This window comes from Sorex araneus, chromosome 1 (genome assembly GCF_027595985.1).
Source record: "Sorex araneus isolate mSorAra2 chromosome 1, mSorAra2.pri, whole genome shotgun sequence".
NCBI classification, from domain to species: Eukaryota; Metazoa; Chordata; class Mammalia; order Eulipotyphla; family Soricidae; genus Sorex; species Sorex araneus.
The window spans coordinates 238,320,524-238,340,569 of record NC_073302.1 but is presented as its reverse complement, the minus strand read 5'-3'; the positions used below and the strand labels follow the sequence as shown (position 1 = coordinate 238,340,569).

Genomic DNA, 20,046 nt, shown 5'->3' with positions numbered 1-20,046 from the left:
CCTTCCTGTATCTTCCTTCTCTTCCTAGTTGACCCCTTAGACTCATGTCTAAGGTCCCCTATTTACATCACTAACAGCTGTGGACCCTTGGAATACTTGGGGGCCCACATGGGTCATATGACCTGAGATTAGAAATGCTGATCTCTGAGCACCCCAGGCTTCCCTCCCCTCCGGACTGCCGGCAGAGTGGCCGGCACGCTACCCCCAGCCGGTTGACCGCTGTAGGGTTGTGGGAAAGGGGCGTGCCCTAATCGTCAGGGGCGTGGCCTAAGAAAAGTGGGCGTTACCAGCCGGCCAAAGCTCACTCCGTGGCAGATGGTTTCCTCAACATCCTATCCAAGACTAACATCCTAGCTATTCGCAAGCAGTAGGACAATAAAACACAAGACTTCACATAAGGATTGAAGGAACATCTCAGTAGGAGACCAGGTTCTACAACCGGCAAGTAAAAAGGCAACCACTATTAACTGAGCCTACCCACAATCCTTTTTCGCAACAAAAGGAAACAGGGCTACTCATCTTCAAGGGCCCTCTTTCATACCACCACAACAACATGAAGAAACAGCGAAAATCCCCATTGCAAGCAGAGGACGATCAAAGGAGTCCGGAAACCTCAATGGGCGTTTCCTACAAACTTGACCTCTCTGATAAAGAATTCAAAGTTGAAATCCTCAACATGTTCAATGAACTCAATGCAGAGATGGACAACTTCAAGGAAGAACTGGCAGAAACAATACAACAGACAGCCGACAAAATACGGGAAGAAATGAGAGCAGAAATAAAAAACCTTCAAAAAGAAATGAAGGATTCGGTACATGGAATCAAAAACTCTCTGGCTGCCCTCAACAATAGGATGACTGCAGCCGAAGACAGAATCAGTATGCTTAAAGATGAGCTGCAAGAGGCCTACAGGCAACAACAAACCATGGCCAAGAGACCTCAAAATAGCTCTAGCCAGAATCAGAGTCCTAGGGGATGATTTCAAGAGGAACAACATTAGAATCTTTGGACTACCAGAACCACAGGGAACCAACTCCAACGAAAAAGACACAGTCAAACAAATCATTGTGGAAAACTTCCCACAGCTGGCAATGCGGGCATCCAGATTCAAGGTGCCCGAAGAGTGCCAGCTAAAAGAGATCCTAACAGAAAAACCCCAAGACATATCATAGTTACAATGATGGACATCATCCAGTGTTGGAATATTTCCCCTTTTCCAGCTGCCTTCTGGAGTTTTGTTACAGAAACCTTTTGTCACAGAAACCTAGCTGATCTTTGACCCCCGCAGATCTAAGGTGCTAGCCAGGTTTGATTTGACATTGTAGATTCCAGGCTGCAGCCCAGCCTGGTCTTTGGGATGTAAATCCGAGTGCTTTCAGCCCAAAGAAGGCTTCCCTTTTGTTTTTGTATCTTCTTTCCGGGGGGCCTAGATTAGCAGGCCTGCAGATACAAGAGAATTATGTTGCCTCAATGTTCTTCCTGTAAGATCTTTTGGTGCTTTTGGTGACGTCAATGTATTGCGCCCTTTGGAAGGGCCATGATCAATAAAAGGGGTTTGGAGAGAAGGTGAGGGGGCGGAAAGTGTATAGAGGGCGGACAGGTGTAGAGAGGATGGAGAGTGTATAGAGGGAAGACTGGAATAAACTGCAAGTGAGACCAACCATCATGGCTCCGTTCCTTCCTTCGCCTGCCACATCTTCGCCATCAACCTCCCCGGGGTGGGGGAAGTGGCTGGAGGCTACCGAACTCGGGTGGCGGGAGAGACAGCTGCTGCCCTAGGCCCTGTGCCTGGCTCGGTGCGGTGAGGCATCCCTTTCCTCGCCCGCGCCTTTTATTTTTATTTTTACACAATCCAGAGAGATACAATACTGCAAGCAGCAAGGTCCAAGAAGGAAATCGCATACAAAGGAACACCCCTTAGACTCACAGCAGATCTATCAGAGGAAACCCTCCAAGCTCAAAGGCAATGGTGGGATATAGTGAAAAAACTCAATGAAATCAATGCTTCACCAAGAATACTTTATCCGGCTAAACTCTCATTCAAACTAGAAGGAATCATACACTACTTTGGGGATAAACAACAGCTCAGGAACTTCATAGACTCAAAACCAAACCTAAAAGAAGCACTAAAGGGGCTATTACAAGAACAACCCCTACAAGCACAACAAACCCTTGCACAAAGATGGCACAAAATCCCAGGGCTATTATAAGACAAGAACAACCCCTACAAGCACAACAAACCCTTGCACAAAGATGGCACAAAATCCCATAACAATAATCTCCCTTAATGTCAATGGTCTGAATTCACCAATTTAGAGACACAGACTGGCAAAATGGCTTCAAAGACTGAACCCAACATTCTGCTGCCTGCAAGAAACACATCTGAATAGTCAGAACAAACACAGACTCAATGTCAAAGGATGGAAAACAATCCTGCAAGCAAACAACTCCATCAAGAAAGCTGGGGTGGCTTTACTAGTATCGGACAACATAGACTTCAGGTTGAAAAAGATTAGAAGGGATAGTGAAGGCCACTTTTTACTAATCACAGGATGTGTACATCAGGAAGAAATCACACTCCTAAATGTCTACGCACCCAATGAGGGACCAGCTAAATACCTACAACAGCTGCTAAGAGACCTTAAGAAGGACATCTCGAGCAACACAATAGTAGTTGGAGACTTCAACACCGCACTGTCTCCTCTGGACAGATCAAGAAGATTAAAACTCACCAAGGAAATACTGGCTTTGAAGGAAGAAATAGGAGAGAGAGGGCTAATAGATCTATACAGGACTTTATATCCCCAAAAAAAGGAATACACATTCTTTTCCAGTGCACATGGAACATTTTCCAGAATAGACCACGCGCTGGGCCACACAGCATACCTCAACAGAATCAACAAGATAGACATTGTACCAGCTATCTTTTCAGACCATGATGCACTGAAGATAAAACTTAATCGTGGACAGATGCAGAAAACCAAATCAAACACCTGGAAATTAAATAGCTCGATATTGAACAATGAGTGGGTCAGGAAGGAAATCAAGGAAGAAATCAAAAGGTACCTAGAAACAAATGAGAATGAAGACACGAGCTACCAGAACCTGTGGGACGCAGCTAAAGCCGTTTTAAGGGGAAAATTTATATCTCTGCAAGCATATCTCAGGAAGGAAGAAAGGGCCCACATAAATAACTTGACTTCACAGCTCAAGACCTTAGAAAAGGACCAACAAAAGGAGCCCAAACCAGGCAAAAGGCAAGAGGTAATAAAACTTAGAGCAGAAATTAATAACATGGAAACCCAAAAGACAATCCGAAAGATCAATGAAACCAAGAGCTGGTTCTTCGAGAAAATAAACAAGATTGATAAACCACTAGCAAAACTCACAAAGAAAGAAAGAGAGAGAACCCTTATAAGCCGAATCAGAAATGAAAAGGGGGACATCAAAACAGAAACCAATGAAATTCAAAAGATCATCAGAGACTACTTTGAAAATCTCTATGCCACGAAACAAGAGAACCTAGAAGAAATGGATAAATTCCTCGACTCCTATAATCTCCCAAGGCTGAACCAAGAAGACCTGGAGTACCTGAATAGTCCAATTAACATCAAAAAAATTGAAATGGTAATCAAAAGTCTTCCCAAAAGTAAAAGCCCAGGTCCAGACGGATTCACTAGCGAGTTCTTCCAAACATTTAAAGAGGACCTTTTGCCAGTCCTTCTCAAGCTTTTCCAGGAAATTGAAGAAACAGAAACCCTCCCAAACAGTTTCTATGAGGCTCATATCTCCCTAATACCAAAAGCAAACAAAGACACCACAAAAAAAGAAAACTACAGGCCAATATCCCTGATGAACACAGATGCAAAGATCCTCAACAAAATATTAGCAAATAGAATTCAACAACTCATCAAAAAGATCATACACCACGACCAAGTGGGATTCATCCCGGGGATGCAAAGATGGTTTAACATCCAGAAATCAATCAACGTAATCCATTATATCAACAAAAGAAAAGATAAAAATCATATAATAATATCAATAGATCCAGAGAAAGCTTTTGACAAGATCCAGCATCCGTTTATGATGAAAACACTCGCCAAAATGGGTATAGAAGGGACCTTCCTCAATATAGTCAAAGCCATTTATCACAAGCCTATGGCAAGCATTGTGCTCAATGGGGAAAAACTAAAAGCCTTCCCTCTGAGAACAGGGATGAGACCTCCATCTATCACCATGTACAAAAATCAGATCAAAATGGATTAAAGATCTCAACATCAGACCAGAATCCCTGAAGTACATTGAAGATAAGGTCGGCAAAACCCTCCACGACATTGAAGCCAAAGGTATCTTCAAAGCTGACACGCCACTGGCCAAGCAAGTGAAAACAAAGATAAATAAATGGGACTATCTCAAACTAAGAAGCTTCTGCAACTCAAAAGAAACAGTGACCAAAATACAAAGACAATCTACAGAATGGGAAAGGATATTTATGCAGTACCCATCCAATAAAGGGTTGATAACAAGGATATACAATGCACTGGTTGAACTCCACAAGAAGAAAACTGCCAACTCAATCAAAAAATGGGGTGATGAAATGAACAGCAACTTTTCCAAAGAAGAAATCCGAATGTCTGAGAGGCACATGAGAAAATGTTCAACATCACTAATCATCAGGGAGATGCAGATCAAAACAACCATGAGATATCATCTCACACCACAGAGACTGGCCCACATCCCAAAAAACAAAAGCAACCGGTGTTGGCGTGGATGTGCCGAGAAAGGGACTCTCCTTCACTGTTGGTGGGAATGCCGACTGGTTCAGCCCTTTTGGAAAACAATATGGATGATTCTCAAAAAGTTAGAAATTGAGCTCCCATTTGACCCAGCAATACCACTCCTGGGAATATATCCCAGAGAGGCAAAAAGGTATAGTAGAGATGACATCTGCATTTCCATGTTCATTGCCACTCTGTTTACAATAGCCACAATATGGAAAAAAACAGAGTGCCCGAAAACAGATGATTGGCTAAAGAAACTCTGGTATATTTACACAATGGAATACTATGTAGCTGTCAGAAAATATGAAATCATGAGATTTGCATATAAGTGGATCAACATGGAAAGTATCATGCTGAGTGAAATGAGTCAGAAAGAAAGAAACAGATATAGAAAGATCGCACTCATATGTGGAATATAAAGTAGCTGAGAGGTACAAGCTTACAATGTTGCGATTCCTGGCAGACATTTCTCTGGACTTAGTTACTAAAATACTAAAATACAGAAATCCAAAACTATGCTGTTGCTAGTGCGGCCTCCTGACCTCATATCTCTTCATTCTCAGCAATGGAAAACAAATTACCAAATGCTTTCTTTTCAGCAGATCGACTTTAGGGGGGAGAAACTCCAAATCAATAATAGTGATTTTTTTAATTTAAATATTGAATGTAATCAATGTAAAGTGAAAGTAAAGTGAAATTTACCAGTTACACATGCGGGGTGGGGGACTGGGGAGGTGGGGGGAAGGGGGGAGGTATATCGTGATTCTTGGTGGTGGAATATGTGCACTGGTGAAGGGATGGGTGTTTGAGCATTGTATAACTGAGACTTAAACCTGAAAGCTTTGTAACTTTCCACATGGTGAATCAATAAAAGAATTAAAAAAAAAGAAATGCTGATCTCAAGTGAATATAATATATATCAAAAACTGCTAGATTTATGTCTAGTTTTATCATGAAGTCTTTGGGGGTATGAAGAGAGAGGATAGCCTTCCCACTCACCTCATTCTATAGAATACTGCTAAGGGCTCTGCATGCCAGGTAAGTATCTCAGGTGGGAATTCCCAGGGAAAATCAGAGCTTGTCCATTTGCTATGCACACATGGCCTGATCTCTAAATCACATGGATTATCTTTTCCTCTGGTCCTGTCTGGAAGAGATTTCTGGTTGATTCCAGTATAACCAGAAAATTCTGGTATATTTCCAATATAGTTGTACATTCCAAATAGCACGTCTTATGTCATCAACATAAGACATCAAGTAACCAAGTACCTGTGTCATGGCTAGGTAAACCATGGTCCACACTGGCACAGCCCTGACAACTGTGGGGTAGCTACATAACATAAAGGATTCAAAAGTATTTGAAATTATAACCATATTTCATGAGCCCCTAAGGATAGCACTGTAGCACTGTCATCCCATTGTTCATCTCTTTGCTCGAGCGGGCACCAGTAACATCTCCATTGTGAGACTTGTTGTTACTGTTTTTGGCATATTGAATATGCTATGGGTATCTTGCCAGGTTCTGCCGCGTGGGCTGGATACTCTTGGTAGCTAGCCAGACTCTCTGAGAAGGACGGAGCAATCATACCCGGGTCAGTTGCATGCAAGGCAAACGCCCTACCCGCTCTGCTATCGCTCCAGCCCGGATATTCTTGGAAATTGTGTTTGTCTTGATAGAACTTCTTTATCTGGACACCACCCATAAAAGAAGTAAAAGAGAATTATGACCCTTGGAAAGACGATCCTTCTGCAGAAAAGGTTAAGAAGGCAGTGACAAATCTGTTTACTTCCATCAATAAGAAAGATTTTAAAAGCAGAGAGCAAGGTAAGCATGTTTGCCTACCAATCCCCTTCCCCAGTAACATGCTGAGTACTAGGATTTCCCCGAGAACCAGCAAAGATGTGTTCCTTCTCTTGGACTACAGAAAGACTTGAGCCAGCAGGCTTGCACTGTGAAGTATGAAGAGGTGTTTGCTGTGGGTAAGATGGGCTGTGTATGTGAGTAACGTGTGCATTGGGGAAGGAGCCAGGAGAGATCTTGTTGGCCTGACGGACAAGGAAAATTCACCAGGCACAGATGAAGGATTTGGAGTTAAAAATACTGCCTCCAATTCTTAAATACTTTTTGTGTGTGTGAGTGTGTGAGTTACACTCGGTGGTGCTGGCCCTGAGCAGAGGGATCACTCTGGCAGTGCTTGGGACTATGTGTAAGGGGTGTCCAGGGGATCAAGCCTGGGTCATCCTTGTGCAAGGCAAGAGCCTTAATCCCTATATTATCTCTCAGTCCTATTATTTTCTAAAATTAAAGCCGACTTTCACTAAATTAATGAATGTGTGTACTTAGCTACTTTAAAGGGCTTACGATCAAATAATTATGATTCCTTGATCCAGGGCTCTTCACTCCCAGTTTTACTCCCCACAGGCAATTCATTTTACTCTTTTTAACTCTTTGTTCTTATGACCTCTCCCATATTTGTAAAATTAAATGCTTATGCTGCTGTTTTTGATTCCTCAACATTAAGCACTATGATTTACTTCCTATTATGATAATTGATGATTTGCCTCTTATATTTTCACTCTCCATTTATCTTCAAAATTCTATTACACATTGTTTGTGTTTATGATTGTGCTGATTTAATATATTGTGATAATTTAACTATTTGGTATCGTACTATGATCATATAAGCATTTAGTGTCAAGCAAGGTAATATTGTATTATTGGCTACTTTTACTTTGCTTTCCTTCATTTGAGATTTTATAATTGATTCTTTTTATATGAATATCTTTCTCTGTGCCTATCACTAATTTTTAAAAAATATTATTCACACAGCTATCAAGTGTATTTTTCAAATATTTTTTTAAACACTCCACTAGCTTTAGTGCTTTCCCTGGAGATCTTTATGGGAAAAATCTGGGAAATGTCCTCCTTTATTTTTGTTTAATATGTCTTTTGTAGGTTTGTTGCTCAGCAATGCCCTGGGATTTCATTTTTGTTGTTGTTGCTGACATCCAGGGAATTTCTTTGATTGCCTTTTTTATCCTTGTCCTCTCCCTCTTATTTAACTGAAATGTCCTCCAGTAGCTTCCAAGAAATGTTACAGGGAGGAAAAATTTAAAGTATGTTATTCCAGGTCTGAAAATGTTCCCGTTTCTTCCTTACAGTGGCTTGATATTTTGCTTGGATATAGAATTCTGAATGGCACATACAATTTTTCAACATCTATCCCATCACCAGTGTCAACTTCCCTCCACCAATATCCAAATTTACCCCTCCCGGTCCCACCCCCGGCAGCCTCCTTGATTGGCAGATTTTTGAGTTTGATTATTGTAGTTTGAATCTCATACTTTCAATTTTGTTGGTCCTATGGTTCAAATGTATAGTTAAATAAAACCTGTTCATCACCAGTGTGTTTAAAGTTTCTTCCCCTGTTGCCTTCCATCTGCCTCTTCCTTCCCCTCTATAATTTCTTTTTTTCTCTTCACTCAATTCTACAGTCCAGGTTTCCAGCATAATATAGGGATCCCTCTAATTAATTGCTTTTCCTTTTCCTATTATTCTATTTTAATGGGTTCAGGTAAGTGAGTCAATCTGATATTTATCTTTCTTATTCTGACTTACTTTGTGCAACATGATACCTCCAGTTCCATTCAAGTTGCAATGAATTGCATGATTTCATCCTTCCTTGCAGCTTTGGTATTACATTGTGTACATATACAGCTGGTATTTTTGTTTCTAACTATCAGCCTTCAGGGGAAAAAGTATTGGAGAAACAGATAAAAAGTAATTACCTAGTATTGATAAGTGCTTTAAAAATATCGATTAAAACATGGGAAGGCCTATCTATACTAACTTGGGGCATCAGAAGGAGATACCTGGGAGATACATATACTTTACACTTAGACTTAAATGATTATTATACATTAGCCAAAAACTATGTATAGATATATATATACACAATATGAAGGGTATATATACACACAATATACAGGGTATATATGATTGTATATATACATAAGATCCTTTTCTATAACCATTGCATTGTAATTGGAAAAGATCCTTGGTATGATTTTAACCTTCATGAATTTATTGATACTTATTTTATGATACAGCATATACATATATTTATCTTTCTTATTCTGACTTACTTTGTGTAACATGATAACCTCCAGTTCCATAGGATTTTCTTCAAGTCCTATAAGGTATTTTATAACTAATTTCTCAACTCTGGCCACTATATAGATTGTGTCCTTTATCTAAAATATTCTTCTCTAAGCCCTTTCTGTGGTTTCCATTTGTTGTTCTTTAAACCCCAGCTAAAATATTACCTGACTTGAGAGACCTTTTCAAATGATTTTCTCTAGTGAGGCATAACATCAACCTGCTTCCCTCCTTCTAGAAATTTCCATTTTTATTGTTTTACTGAGTTTTGTTTTTGTTTTACTCCTCATTGTTGTAGCCCATAGGTCCCCAAAGCTCTTCATAGGTAACTGAAACTCTTCCGTGCCACCCTCGAGAACATCATGCGGCAACTGGAATGGGAAGGAATGGGAGTGAAGATAGACAGTTGGCAACTACATCACCTCGCTTTGCTGATGACATCGTTCTCATAACGCCAAACATTAGCCAAGTGGCACAAATGCTGGCCAACTTCGACCTCGAGTGTGGAAAGGTCAGACTGCAGTTGAACCTCAACAAAGACGATGCTCATGAAAAATGAACTAGTCTCTGATGCTCCATTTGCTCTCAATGGAACGAACATCTCCGAATGCAGCAGGTATGTGTACCTGGGTCGAGAACTCAACATGAGGAACGACTTCGAGCCAGAACTGCGCAGGAGGAAGAGAGCAGCTTGGAACACCTTCAAGAGCGTTAAAGAAGTAGTTAAGAGGACAAAGGGGGCTGGAGCAATAGCACAGCAGGTAGGACATTTGCCTTGCATGTGGCCGACCCGGGTTCGATTCCCAGCATCCCATATGGTACCTTGAGCACCACCAGGAGTTAATACCTGAGTGTATGAGCTGGGAGTAACCCCTGTGCATCACCTGGTGTGACCCTCCACCAAAAAAAGCCAAAAAAAAGGGGGGGACAAAGGACCTCTGACTCCGGGTACATCTTTTCGATTTCACCGTTCTTCCTGCACTAACACATGCCTCAGAGATTTGGGCCCTATGCAAACAGGATGAGAATGCTATTCGGGTATCCCAGAGGAATAGAAAAAGCTATCTATGCTAGGAGTATCATGTCTCACTCAAGTGAGAGAAGGAATCCGGAGTTCTGACCTCTGTCAATGGTCAAGAATCAGGGATGATGTCTTGTTTGCCAAGACATCAAAAATCAGATGGGTCAGACATGTAATGTGATTCAGAGACGACCAGTGGACTAGAGCTGTTACCGACTAGACTCCACGGGATGTTAAAAGACCGCATGGCCACCCACCAAGTAGATGATCAACTTCTTCGTCAAAACCCTGAATGAACAGTTTGAGGCTCTTTCTGTTCTTGGAGCAAGAATTTATCATTGGACTACCCTAGCATGCGACAGGGACAAATGGAGATGTTACTGGCCCCCGCTCGAGCAAATTGAAGATTAACGGGAAGACAAGTGATACAAGTGAAGTGATACTGAGTTTTGTTTTGTTTTACTCCTCATCGTTGTACCTCATAGGTCCCCAAAGGTATTGGGGACCTATAACGTCTCACAATGGAGACATTATTGGTGCCTGTTCCAGCAAATCGATGAACAATGGGACTACAGTGCTACAGTGCTATCCATATGATAAAGGGTTAATAGCCAGGATATACAAGACACTAGTAGAACTGTACAAGAGAAAACCTCCAACCCCATAAAAAAATGGGAAGAAGAAATTAACAGAAACTTCTTCAAAAAAGAAATACAAATGGCCAAAAGGCACATGAAAAAATGCTCCACATCGCTAGTCATCAGGGAGATGCAAATCAAAACAACAATGAGATATCATCTCACACCACAGAGACAGGCACACATTCAAAAGGAAAAAAGCAACCAGTGATGGTGTATATGTGGGGGAAAAGGGACTCTCATTGTTGGTGGGAATGCCAACTGGTCCAGCCTTTTTGGAAAACTATAGGGGCATTCCTTCAAAACCTAGAAATTGAGCTTTCATATGGTATCATATGACCCCATAATACCACTTCTGGGAATATATCCTGAGGGTGCAAAAAAGCACAGTAGAAATGACATCTGTACCTGTATGTTCATTGCAGCACTGCTCACAATAGCCAGAATCTGGAAACAACCCAAGTACCCAAGAACAGACAACTGGTTAAAGAAACTTTAGTACATATATACATTGGAATACTATGCAGCTGTTAGGAAAGATGAAGTCACGAGATGTGCCTATAATGGATAGACATGGAGAGTATCATGCTAAGTGAAATGAGTTAGAAAGAGAGGGACAGACAAAAAATGACTGCATTCATTTGTGGAGTATAAAATAACATAATATAAGGCTGACACCCAAGGACAGTAGAGACAAGAGCAAGTATTGCTCTATGGTTGGCAGCCTGCCTCATGAGCTGGGGGAGAAGACAGCTGGAATATAGAAGGGATCACCAAGTCATGATGGTTGGAGGGATTGCTCGGGATGGGAGATGTGAGCAGAAAGTAGATAAATGACCAAAAGTGATAGCTTCTCAATATCTGTATTGTAAACCATAATGCCGCAAAATAGAGAGAGAGAGAGTAGGGGGAAATTGTCTGCCATAGAGGCAGGAAGAGGGGTGGGATGGGGGGAATATTGGGGACATTGGTGGTGGAAAATGTGCACTGGTGGAAGGATGGGTGCTCAATCATGGTATGGCTGAAAACTCAAACATCAAAGCTTTGTAACAGTGTCTTATATGATTCAATAAAAAAATACTTTTAAGTTTCCAAAGTTGACTTTTCAGCATGTATAAATTAAATTACTATTTCCCCATGTGCAGATAAAAACTGAAGTTCTGTCATGACATCCTCCTAAACCTCTCACTCCATCTGCTTCTCTACCTGCCCACCACATTCACTACATTAATTCAGGCTACCTAGGTTTCTCCCTCAGATGACCTCTAATGCAACTATTGTTTCCATTTTGTCTTCTATTATCCACTGTTTATACTATAGCTATAGTGAGTTTTCAGATGTGTACATTGATGTTGCCTTCTGACTTCTACTTTAATCCCTTTTAATGACTCCCTCCTGTCCCCAGGTTAAAAGATAAAATCTTAACACCATCTTAACAAGTACCCTGTATAATCTTGTCCTTGCTCCAACTCTCTCCCTAAGTGTTCCATGATCTCTATGTACTGATGAATTTTCGTCCTTTATACTGACCTTGCACCCTGCACCATGCTTCACTTCTTTGAAGTGAAACTTCTCCCTCTTCCTTTTTGGCCATGTATAGTTGTAGTTTAAGTCTAAGTTAACTTTATCTCCTATGTTTCTTTTCTGATGGCCTCATCAGGTAATATCTGAAGTAAGGGTCAGTGCACAAATTTTGCAAAAAATTACCAGGTAATCCTGGTGTCTTATCTCCATGAGAGAACCACAGTTCATGTTACAGTTCTAAGGCATTATATTCCATATCTGTTTGCCCTACACGTAATCACACTAGTTCGAGATTGACTTAAGGCAGAACAATAAAATAAAACATATTTGACTGTAGCACAGAACAGAATATAGGAATTGAAATATTTGCTATTAGTTGGTATAAATGCAGATCAGGGCTAGGCATGAGAAATCAAGTGTTTCAACAGAAATTTGCATTTCTTTTGCAAAGCCACTAGTAGCGCTGTAGCACTGTAATCCCGTTGTTCATCAATTTGCTCACGTAGCCACCAGTAACATCTCCATTGTGAGACTTGTTACTGTTTTTGGCATATTGAATATGCCACGGGTACCTTGCCAGGCTCTGCTGTGCTGGCAGGATACTCTCGGTAGCTTGCTGGGCTTTCCGAGAGGGATGGGGGAATTGAACCCGGGTCGGCCGCGTGCAAGGCAAATGCCCTACCCGCTGTGCTATCACTCCAGTCCCACTAGTAATCTGTGGCAATTTATCACAATAAAGCAAATCAGATTGGCACCTTTGACCTCCATCCAGTGAGGGGTAGGTGTCACAGTGAATGAGAAAAGCAAGTACACAAGGACCACTGAAGCCTCCAGATAGCCAGGGCAGCCATGAGTAAGCTCACAGCCATCTGTTCAATAAAATTATCTCTCCCCCTCCCCCAGTTCCCAATATATGAGGCATTATTTATGTTTACAGAGACATTGAGGACTGTTAGTAAGTACATAAACATTCAATGGGTACAAATTTGAGCAGGCACCCCAAAAGTATAAAGAGACAATTTTATATTCTATTTTTGCCTATGTTGCCCATTATAGATACAAGACCCCAAACTGTTTTATCCTTTCCTGGGCATGTACTTGCTGTTTTGTTATATTCTGAAAAATCTAAACTGTTTTACTCAGGGCACAATCCCAACCGCAGGGTTTTTGTTAGGGGCATGATTTCCCACAGTGGTTTACAAGGACCACATTATAGATGGTTTGCAATAAAAATAGTGTCAGATGACTTTTCCAAAGTATTTTTTTAGAATATCATGACGTTGTGTGTTGGAGTTTCCTTCCATCATTAACCTTGTCTTCTTGGATGTTTTATGAAGTCATTGGGACTTCATAAAAGTATTCAGGTATTGAATGTGGGTATTCAGGCCCACATCCTCTCCTTCTGAGTTATCTAAATAAAGAGGCAACATGTAGTGAAGCCCTTTTGCCCTGTGCTGGTCTAGACAGAGACATATTTTATTTTATTTTATATTTTTAATGGGGCTGGAGCAATAGCACAGTGGGTAGGGTGTTTGCCTTGCATGAAGTCGACCTGGGTTTGAGTCCTCTGTCCCTCTTGGAGAGTTCAACAAGCTACTGAGAGTATCTCGCCCTCACGGCAGGCCTGGCAAGCTACCCGTGGCGCATTTTTTAAATTTTATTAATTTTTATTATTTTTTTAAATGAATCACTGTGACATACAGTTACAGACTTACAAACTTTTGTGATTATATTTCAGTCATACAATGATCTAGTGCCCATCCTTCTACCACTGCCTTTTCTCCACCACCAATGTTTCCAGTATCCCTCCCGCCACCCCCACCCCTTCCCACCTCCTGCCTCTGTGTAAGGCACATTCCCTCTTATGCTCTCTCTCCCTTTGGGTGTTATGGTTTGCAATACAGGTACTAAGCGGCCATCATGTTTGGTTATAGTCTACTTTCAGCATGCATCTCCCATCCCAAGCTAGTCCTCCAACCATCATTTACTCAGTGGTCCCTACTTTATCCCAGTTGCCCTTTCCCCTAGCTTGTGAGACCGACTTCCAAGCCATGGAGTGATCCTCCTGACACTTATCTCTACTATCCTTAGGTATTAGTCTCTTATTGTGCTACTTTATATTCCACAAAAGAGTACAGTCATTCTATATCTGTCCCTCTCTTTGTGACTCATTTCACTTAACATGATACTCTCTGTGATTATCCACTTGTATGCAAATTTCATGATTCAATCTTTTCTAACAGCTGCATAGTATTCCATTGTGTAGACATACAAAGTTTCTTTAACCAGTTATCTGTTCTTGGGCACTCGGGTTTTTTTCCAGCTAGAGATATATTTTAAAAATCAACATGAAAGTCTTTTGAGTGCCATTAAGTGACATCACAAATCTTTTGATATACAAGATATATTTGAATTTATTTGGAAAAGACACATATTGAAAAACTAACTTGGAAAACAATTGATTTTTGTATCTATAGAAACTTGTGCTAATAGGACAATGCTTGTGAAAATAATGCTTTTAAACATATTCATGTATAATTTTGGTATTAAATAATGTGCCTCTGACCCAATTCTGTATTGACCCAATATAATATCACTCCCTCTACCCCAGTTCCTGACATGTAAGCCATTGTTTATGTTGACAAAGACATTAAGTAAAGTTAGTACATACCTCAACATTCAACGAGCACATTTTGAGTTACATATTCTGTATTTCACTTAGCCAAGAATTTACAAGAGTTAGAGATGAAATTATTCTAAAATAAATAGCTTGGGATTTTCAACTAAAACCAGGTAGTGCTTACACAAACTGGCATTTAATAAGTACTTGTATATTTCATGTCTATGTACTTAATAATTCTTTGTTAGCAGAGTTGTTTCAAAGAAATAGTGATACTATTGTTTTCTAATAATAAATAATGTTACTGGGCCTTCCATAAATAAAGGATAAACTTCAAATGACTTTTTTTTTCAGGAAATGGGAATGAAATGTGCTTTCCCAAAGAGGGCTGCTAGCTTTTTCAAATAAAAATGTAGGATATACAATTATATTTGAATGATGATATTCAGTAGATAACTAATGTGCACATGTATTTCCACTAACACTTAATTGTTTATTAGAAATTCAGTTTTAACCAATGTGCTATGTTTAAATGACAATCCTAGCCAGACCTGAAATATTTCACTTTGCTTCTACCCTGTCCACTGAGCAGAACAAAAGGCATTTCTAATGGGTATATGATCTCTTCATTAGAAACCACTTCTAATAATTTGAGCTACACTTTCTGTGTCTGACAAAGCAGAAAATCATTTCTTGGTTGAAATATTCATAAAAAATACTTTGACCATGTATTTTAAATACAAGTAGTAGATTTTAATGTGATAAATGCCAGGAGTAAAATGGATGGAAATATAATGTTATTTAGAAATAACTTGTAAGGCTAATTATTTTCTTCCATTTACAATCTTATTCCAGCTCAGGAGATTAAGGAAAATTATCAGATGACTTCACAGAAAGAAACATTAGTTCCCCAGCGTGCAGATACTGAATTCCGGCAAAATTACAAAATTCCTGTTAGAGTTACAGAGCTTAGGGATTTTGCCTTTAACTATGGATACTGTTCAAAGCTGCCAGCTGCTCAGGGTATAGGTAAATATACCTGTTTCTTTTTTTTTAAAAAAAGTTTACTGATCCTATGAAACTGCTCCAAGATTCTTTAGCATTTAGCATCCTGCTAGGTAATCTTGATTCTAGGCATGGAGATGGCCAGTGAACCTTGCCTAGACTCCATACTCCCATAGCGCCTAGCCTCAAAACCTAGGAACAAACAGATCATAAGAAAGCTGAACTTATGCATGTAATAAGTACATTATCCTTCTAGAAGGGCAGTTTGGGGGTTGAGGGACACTTCCACCGCATAAAAATTAAAAGATAGATTCAGTTACCATAGAATAATAGAAAAAGAGGTTATGTGGTAATCAAATTAGATTTGTCCATTGTCGACTTAAAGTTTAGCCACATGGAACACCCTTCAAGCAACTACAGATATATTTTTTAAAGAACAGAAGGGTTTTATTTTATTAATTTGTTTCTTTGGGGGCCACACCCAGAGGTGCTCAGAGGTTATTCCTAGCTCTGTGCTCAGAAATTACTCCTGATAACTACTCCTGGGGTACCATATAGAATGCCAGAATTAAACCTGGATCAACTCATGCAAGGTAAGTGCCCTATCTACTGTATTATTGCTCGGGCCTGCAACTACAGATTTCGCATCCATTCTATTTGAGTACTTTTTCATATTACACTGATTTCTATTGTTTTCAACAGGAAAGCTTTTGAAAGTTCCATGACCAAACTACCTCCAAGCCACTGGGTTGGAGGATAATATGGAGGCAGTGTGACATTGGGATTTATTATCATAGATAATAAATTATCTATGAATTTATTATCATAGAACTATCACTAAGTATTGCTTGTCTATGACTTAGCGGAAAAGATAATGGAATTAAAGTTAATTGTCTTGGCATTAGAAAGCAGCTTAGAAGTTTCCTTGTCTAGATCTTTATGGAGAAGAAATTCTCTCTATTCTCTCATCCTTTCCAAAGGCTAATATTTTTCCTATATGAATTCCTCAGGAGAATGCCCCTTAAGCAAGGCAGTCCCTTCATTCTTAGATACTCCAACTATTTAAAAAATTCTTAACATCAGCACTAAAGAGAGATAGTGAAGTGGGTAGGGCACTTGCTTTCATGTAACCAACCTGAGTTCAAACCACTCCATATAGTCCACAGAGCCCTCCAAAAGTGATCCCTGGGCTCAGAATCAGGAATAAATCCTGAACACTGTTGAGTGGTGCCCCCAAAACCAAAATATTCTCAACAGCTGGAACGTTCTTCACTAAGCTTCTATTGGTTCTATTTCTTCACAAGGAGGTTAACTAGTATATTATTCTGTGAAAATTTCATTATATACCACTAAGTTTTCTCTTCTTCAATTAAAGAATTTCCAGACACTACAATTACCTTACCAGGATGTAGCATCAAATTCCCTCACCAACTTGGTTTTCATTTGGTGAATGAGTGTTCTCTTTTTTTAGAATCTGGACTTGCTTGAAAGACTGAAAGCAGTGTTTTTGTTGATTGCTTTTCTGCTGTTTTCTTTCACTAAATTTATTTACTACAGTTTATGTCACATGATTATAGTAGTGTTAAAATTTAACGTTTGATATACACATTTACCACACTTCAATACCACAAGGCTTCCCAAGCTACTCCACAAATGTATTTATTGAAAACAGTGCTTATAAGGTGTTGTTGAGGATTTATCAAATGGATCAAGTTGTAGAAAGTAGGTTTTCACTTCATTTCTTCATTTTTTTTATGATAACATCATAGAATCAGAATCCACACTAAATAGCATTCAGTGATTTTGGTTTTGTCTGCTTCTTATACTCCTATGAATCTGCATGGACAATGAGAAATTACCATAGTATCATTGTCCTTCCAAGTGTTTCTTCAAGGACCCTTAGTGCCTAAGGGATGTCTCTGAGCGTCTGTCGAACAGGTCCTCGTTAGTTGGTTCAAGTCTAAGGAGACAGTAGTCTAAAGTGAAAAGAAGCTTCTTATAAAAAGGCATTTGTTTATTGAGCACATGGTGAATATTGCACTCTAACATGCTGGCACACAGAAGAGTCCATTTCAGGGAAAACTTCTTTTCTGAGGCTGGATGGCAAGCTCAATGACCTTCTATTATCTTCAGTCACTCCCAGAGGCAGCCAACATCCATGAAATCCCTGAAACTTTGCAAAGCCCAAGTCATGGGAAGAGTCACTTCATACTGTTGGATACACTCAGTATCCAATATCTTGAAGTTTTCTGATTCAGGACGAGCCAACAAATAAGAGGAAGAATCCCATGCTCAGAGATAGACTTACATTTTCTTTTCTCTTGCGTTTCCTAGTGCCTGCTGTGCTGCTCAGTCAAGTAAGTGACCAGCGGTGCAGAAAGTATCAGTCTATATACCAAAGTGATTATGGGAAATCTGCCTAGCTTTATAACAGTGTTGAACTCATTCCCTCCTGCTCAAGTCTACAGTTACCTTCAGAGTGTTTCCCAAAAATGTAAGTTCATTTATAATCCATCTATATGAGTGAGTTGTTTAATGAAACGGCAGATTATAATGTACTGTTGTATGCCAAATAAAAATGGTTTTAACTTCCAGTAACTGGAATGTCCAGAAAAAGAAAAATATGTCCTGAAAAACAAATCCTATAGTTTAGGGCAAAATTCAGCCTCCTTTGAAATTCTCTTTACAAAGCTAACTATATCCCCACTCACTGCAAAGAAATGTCCAGTCCTTACTTCATTTCTCATCCTGAGTTTGCTGCCTGCAATTAAATTTCTCCAGGATGACTTCTTTTCCTATTACAACTAATTGATTTCTCCAGGGAATGTCTATATTAGCTCACAGTCTTGTTTTATTTTCGTTAAACTTTAGTTCATATTTGGTGTTACTTCTTTTGTGACAGAATTTTCTAGAACACATAATAATCTTCATGAATCATACATCCTCAAAAATAACAATGACATTGTGGGCTCATTTCAGAGCCTGGTGATTGGAATCAGTTTGGGAGCATCTTAGTACAACCGGTCATCCTGCGCATGACCGTATCAGAGAATTAATGTTGGCAGAGAGGAAACTGACCTTTTTCATCAGCTTCTTTTCAGCACCCAATTCTAGAATCACACACAGTATTACTCCTCATTTTGGAGGCAATGCTCCTATGTGGATGGATGTATTTATTTTAAAAAGTGTTGTCATAAACCACTAAACTAATAGGTGCATTACAAAAAAATGTTTAAGGAAAAAGTAAAAAGAAAATAGGAAGAGATATATAGGAAGAGATATTCTAGTTTCTTAACCAATCTTCTTTACCCTACTTTGTATTCTAGGCTCACCATTATGGGAGTTACTGTCTTGTTTTGTGTCCTGTGTCATCCACCAAATACTCTTCAATTGTAATTTTTCTCCTACCCAACTCTCTGGTCCCTAATCTATGTCCCCGGACTCAATAGGAAGGGCTTGATCTTCTGAAATTCTTGTTTGAAGCCTTTTCAGTCTGGCATCTGTTGTTCCACATAAGATTGAAACCTTCCTGCAGGGAAGACTGGAAATGGTGTGTGTGTGTGTGTGTGTGTGTGTGTGTGTGTGTGTGTGTGTGTGTGTGTGTGTGTGAATTCATGCATGTTCAAAGTCCCTTAGAAGAACTTGAATATTGAGTTTCAAGTCAGTACACAAAACAGATGCTTTGCTTCATGCCCAGGCATACACAGAAGTCTGTATTCTCCACTGGGAGACTTGTTCCTCTCAGCAGATGCCTCTAGGCCAGTTTGACACTTCAGAAGGAAGCCAAAGCTCCTTCAGGTCTACTGGTCAGATCTTCCCAAGAGACGGAACAGAAGTTATACGTTCCTTTCCTGAGTGTTAGTTCATTTCTATAAAGCCATCATCTGCAGTTTATAAGGTACTCTTTCACCTTTCGGAGCAACATCTGTCCGACCCTATAGAATGAGTATTTCAGTCTTCCCAGAGCATCTGCTCCCACATGCCCAGGGACTCATGATACAGATGGAGCTGTCACTTCTCTGCCTGTGTAGAAGCCATGGTGGTGGTTGGACACATCTCTTCCTCTTGTTTTCTCTGTGCTATTTGCAATCTGAGCCTTGGCAGAGTCCCCTGAGGGTGAACTGGGGACTCTTCAGAGTCCTCTAGCAGTCATTGCTCCACTTGGATCCACTTACTCCAAGATTCCTAGAGTAAGCTGATTCTTGGCATTAGAATAATGTTCAACTAGTTGACCTTTTATCAAAGCTTAGGCAGCTCAGACATGATCTCTGAGCTAACAAGATAAATTTAGTGCCAGC

The 20,046-nt window shown here is 39.9% G+C and overlaps 1 protein-coding gene across 1 annotated transcript in view; it reads left to right on the top strand.

Annotated features, from left to right (window-relative positions):
- Positions 1 to 20,046, top strand: part of TEX26 (testis expressed 26) — a 37,380-nt gene that overhangs the window by 14,774 nt on the left and 2,560 nt on the right. Inside the window, 4 exon segments of the mRNA XM_012931823.1 lie at positions 6,459 to 6,606; positions 15,599 to 15,772; positions 18,083 to 18,164; positions 18,166 to 18,242. Coding sequence (XP_012787277.1) covers positions 6,459 to 6,606; positions 15,599 to 15,772; positions 18,083 to 18,164; positions 18,166 to 18,242 — 481 coding nt within the window.